This window comes from Phaseolus vulgaris, chromosome 10 (assembly GCF_051622355.1).
Source record: "Phaseolus vulgaris cultivar YP4 chromosome 10, ASM5162235v1, whole genome shotgun sequence".
NCBI lineage: Eukaryota > Viridiplantae > Streptophyta > Magnoliopsida > Fabales > Fabaceae > Phaseolus > Phaseolus vulgaris.
Window position 1 is genome coordinate 14,640,166 of NC_143507.1, and position 4,492 is coordinate 14,644,657.

Here is a 4,492-nt window from a genome sequence, read left to right on the forward strand (position 1 = left end):
GAGATCGTGCCATGTGTCAAAGGATTAAGCGCCCAAGGGAGTGCAAGGGTATCACTATTCTTCCACTTCCAAAACATTAAAATACTTAATTCCAAAACATTAAACATAAACATAAACATTAATTTAAAAACATTAAACATAAATATTATTGACATTCTTCCATTTCAATAACATTGAATGCCGCCTTAGAAAAACTTTCATCCATTTTTTTTTCTTGCGGGTTAGCGGGTTGAAAAAGTCAGCCCGCCCCGCGTTTTCTACCAGCGGGCCGCGGGCCGGCCCGCCCCTCTTTGCCATCCCTAATCTAAACTTATATAACAAAAATTATATAAATTTATAAAATATAAATTATATAATGTAAAATAACATAATTTTAGTTTTTTAATTAAAAAATGATAAAGAAAACAATTATAAAAATGCATCTCCTTTCTATTTTATATAGATGTTATATACCAATAAAAATGAGTTTTTCTTAAAGAAAACCCCTCTGCTAGGATTTCTTGTCTGATAAGTTTGTCTAACATCAAGAAAACAATAAAATAAAACTACAAAAGTAAAGTCGTAAGATTTCGTGTACAGAGGGAAATTGGAGTCTTCAACTCATCTTCCAACCTCACTCTCTGTCTTCTCTCTTGCCCTTTTGCTCTCTCTATCACTCACCACCTCCCCTTCACCACCGAGTTCGTGTGAGTTTTCCTTGTTTTTCTTCTTTCAATTCCAATTTAAATTTCCATCTGTCTTCTTTAATTCGATTGTGGAGTTCTCAAATAGGTTGAATAATTGGTTTCCTTTGATATTAGTTGAGTCTATGACTATTTTTTGTTACTCTGCACAGCAGGTTTGTTTGTGGGTAGTTTAAAACTTCGATCTTTGTGATTTCTGGAGATAGTTACATGTACCCTTTTCACTGAGATGTATAATTTTCTGAAACAGTTTATATTATTAGTTAATGTTGATATAAATGACTGTCTTTTTTTAATGTAAGACTGGGTTAGGATCAACCTCAAAATTGCATTTGTTTGATTTTCTTTTTTCTTTATGCTTTTCAAAATCTAATCCTTACCTTGCTGTGAGTTTGACAGGGCATTCAAACTGAAATAATCTTTTGCGTTATTTTTTGTCTATTACTCTGGTACTTTTGTTTATGAGCTGTGATACAAGATTTTGAAGTTTGATGTGTGATGTGTTCTTGGGTAGGTGTGCAATGTTAATGAACCTTAATATGATGATTAGTTCAGAAGATGTTAGTTGTTCACTCATTTTGGCCTTGACTTCTATGTTGTATTACAACTGAGTCATACTTTTTATCCTGAATGGAAGTTCAATTTGGCTCCTGCGGCTCAATGGGCAGGAAATATTATTTTTACTAAATTGGTATGGACATATCTTTAGGAACTTTATCTTTCCGGCTGATAAATAATTCAGAATAAATTTGCTTTAATTATTTAAGTCATTATGTGTGGATACCAACTCAACAACCAAAACTAATGCCTCTTGTGCATCATGCTAGTCTTTGAAAGTTTATCTCATAAGGAAATGCAGCTCTTAGTTTGTTTGTTGCTTTAAACTTGATGGTTTGTGCATCAGGTTTATGAACATCTTAGGGTGGGAAATGTTCCTTCTTTTATGCCTTTTTCCTTGCCCTCATCATATCTCTAACTTGCATAACTTTTCCATTAAAAAATGTCAAGGTTCTTATTGTTGTTGTGTTTCCATATTAAAGTTTCGTTTTGAAGTTTAGCATTTTACAACCTGTTCCTAGCCAGGAGTATAAAAGATATTTTGGAGGATACTGTTATGGTTTTCATATGGATTATTTCAACAGGCATACCAGTATTTTTATCGAATGTTTCCTAAACATTTTGGAAAAAGGAAGCCAATTATAGCGTAAATAATAGTGTATGTCAGAGCAGCTCTCTGTGATCGCCCGAACTTCCTATTCAATTGACAACTTAACTTAGTAAACCTCACAGTAGAACACAACTAGCAGGGTTACCTTGTCAGCTTCAAGAAATAATCACCCACAATTCCTTCCCTAATTGTATTATCATTTGTCAGCAGGAAATTTTACTTTATCCTTCTATTATTCTGTGTCTTGCGGCAAATAACTACATGTATAGGCACTAGAAACTTTATTTTGTAGATAATCTTGAGAAATTCAGCTGTGTAATAAACATGGAGCCGTCTAATTTATGTTGATTTTAGAGAAGAAAAAACTCATTTTTAAAGGTGAGATAAAGCCACAATAGCCTCAAATGTCACAACTGTTTTCATATTATCAATGGTCCAGGAGCATATTCGTATTATTTTGTGAATGTATCGTGTGTAATGAAAAAACTCCATTTTATACATGAAATTTGATATATTATCCTGATGTTCTGGTCTTTTACGTCCTTTTATTTTTCCCAATTGAGTCTGGGGGCTCTATATTTTTGGACATAAATCATGTGCTTGACACTTCTTTTTTCTTAGTGGTACTTATTCTCGTAATGAAGAGTAGGAATTTAGTGTTGTGTAAGCCTATATTGTCAATCTAATGATTTTTTTTCCTGTATAAACTAATGTATGCTAAAGAGGCTGTTGTTATTTTTAGGACAGTAAGAACTGATATTTGCCGAAAGAGCCAGAGGGTTGGTGGTAACTCAGGAGTTTAGATAATTCCATTGTTATACTCTCTTCAAAATTTATAATATTCAGATAAGCTTGTAGGGGTATATAGAGAAAGAAAAAAGTATTAGAATGTTTTCCTTTCTGCTTCAACCTAGGACATATGAGTTTAAATCCTTTCATTTTCCATGTTTGCTACTTTGCACAGGTCAGTACTAGTCAGAGATCAAAATGTCTCGAAGATATGATAGCCGAACAACAATCTTCTCTCCGGAAGGACGTCTTTACCAAGTGGAATATGCAATGGAAGCTATTGGGAATGCCGGTACTGCAATAGGGATCTTATCGAAAGATGGAGTTGTGTTGGTTGGTGAAAAAAAGGTCACATCCAAGCTGCTTCAAACCTCAACCTCCACTGAGAAAATGTACAAGATTGATGATCATGTTGCATGTGCTGTGGCTGGGATAATGTCTGATGCCAACATTCTAATCAATACTGCAAGGGTCCAAGCACAACGCTACACTTATGCTTATCAAGAGCCAATGCCAGTTGAGCAGCTAGTTCAGTCTCTCTGTGATACAAAGCAAGGTTACACCCAATTTGGTGGTCTTCGGCCATTTGGGGTCTCATTTCTGTTTGCAGGATGGGACAAAAACTATGGCTTTCAGCTTTACATGAGTGACCCTAGTGGAAATTATGGTGGCTGGAAAGCTGGAGCCATTGGGGCAAATAACCAGGCAGCACAATCAATTCTGAAACAGGACTACAAGGATGATATCACAAGAGAAGAAGCAGTTCAACTTGCATTGAAGGTTTTAAGTAAAACCATGGACAGCACAAGTCTGACTTCAGATAAGCTTGAACTTGCTGAGGTTTTTCTGTCACCCTCTGGTAAAGTAAAGTATGAAGTTTGCTCCGCAGAGTCCCTCACTAAGCTGTTGGTGAAGTTTGGTGTAACCCAACCTGCAACTGACACTGCCTAGTTCAATTATGCCCATCTTATTCATTTATGGTGCTTTTGGCATCAGATCTCAGCAATTGGGTCAAACATATTGCAAGCTTAAACATTTTGGATCTTGGTTGAGTTCCATTTGGTTAACCACCCTGTTTCCATGCTTGATACTTATTATTTGAATCAAAGTCTATGTAGGAGAACATTCACTTTTTAAATGTGTGTTTAGTTTATATTAATTTCAAAAATATTTCTGATGAAGTTGACAAATAGCGATCATTTTTCTAAAATAAGTTAAACCAAATGCCTATCGAGACTAGAGCTATTCATTTGAGAAAAGTGTTTACTTTATTATTTGCTTGCAATAATTAGTCAGTAGAGAGTAAATTATTTCAAGAGTAAGTATACATTCATTTTTGTCTAATATAATGGTTATAATATTAATTATTTATTTGCACCATTATATTAAAATAAAATTGATGATAAAGATGAAAAATGACTCTTAAAATTATTTTAAAATAAACTTGATACTTCTTTTTACAATATTGTATCTTTTTCGCTTTATTTCCAGTTTTTAAAGATTTGTATAAGAAATGTTGAAAATGGTTTTAGTTTCAAGTTTGGTTTTCTATTAATTTCTACGGAAACATTTTACATACACTCACTCTTTAGTGTACACCGTTTTACCTATGTTTACTGTACACCGTTTTAACACTATGACATGACTTTTTATGTTGAGTCACTTCTCATTTTTAAAGGGTAGTTTGTTTTCAATTTTTATTTTGCATAATTGATTATATTATTACATACAATTAATCATATATAAATTTTTATAGTTTTTTTCCGTAGTTCTGAAAAAAAATAATAACGTTTTTTTTATATATACAATTTGCATAGTTTTTTTCTTCTAAACTTTTTGTGATTTTTATTAT

The 4,492-nt window shown here is 33.3% G+C and overlaps 1 protein-coding gene across 5 annotated transcripts; it reads left to right on the forward strand.

The window, feature by feature from the left end:
- The first annotated feature begins 492 nt into the window (after window positions 1-492).
- Window positions 493-3,821, forward strand: LOC137818353 (proteasome subunit alpha type-4). Of its 5 annotated transcripts, none has more exons than XM_090296405.1 (3): window positions 554-686; window positions 2,599-2,711; window positions 2,816-3,821. In XM_090296405.1, the coding sequence occupies exon 3, from the start codon at window positions 2,839-2,841 to the stop codon at window positions 3,589-3,591; it is 753 nt and encodes a 250-aa protein (XP_090152531.1). In that variant the 5' UTR covers window positions 554-686; window positions 2,599-2,711; window positions 2,816-2,838; the 3' UTR covers window positions 3,592-3,821. The 5 variants fall into 5 exon arrangements, with proteins under 5 accessions (XP_068477818.1, XP_068477819.1, XP_090152531.1 ...); XM_090296406.1 differs by having other exon boundaries at window positions 2,599-2,637; XM_068621717.1 differs by lacking the exon at window positions 2,599-2,711 and having other exon boundaries at window positions 493-686.
- Window positions 3,822-4,492: the final 671 nt, after the last annotated feature.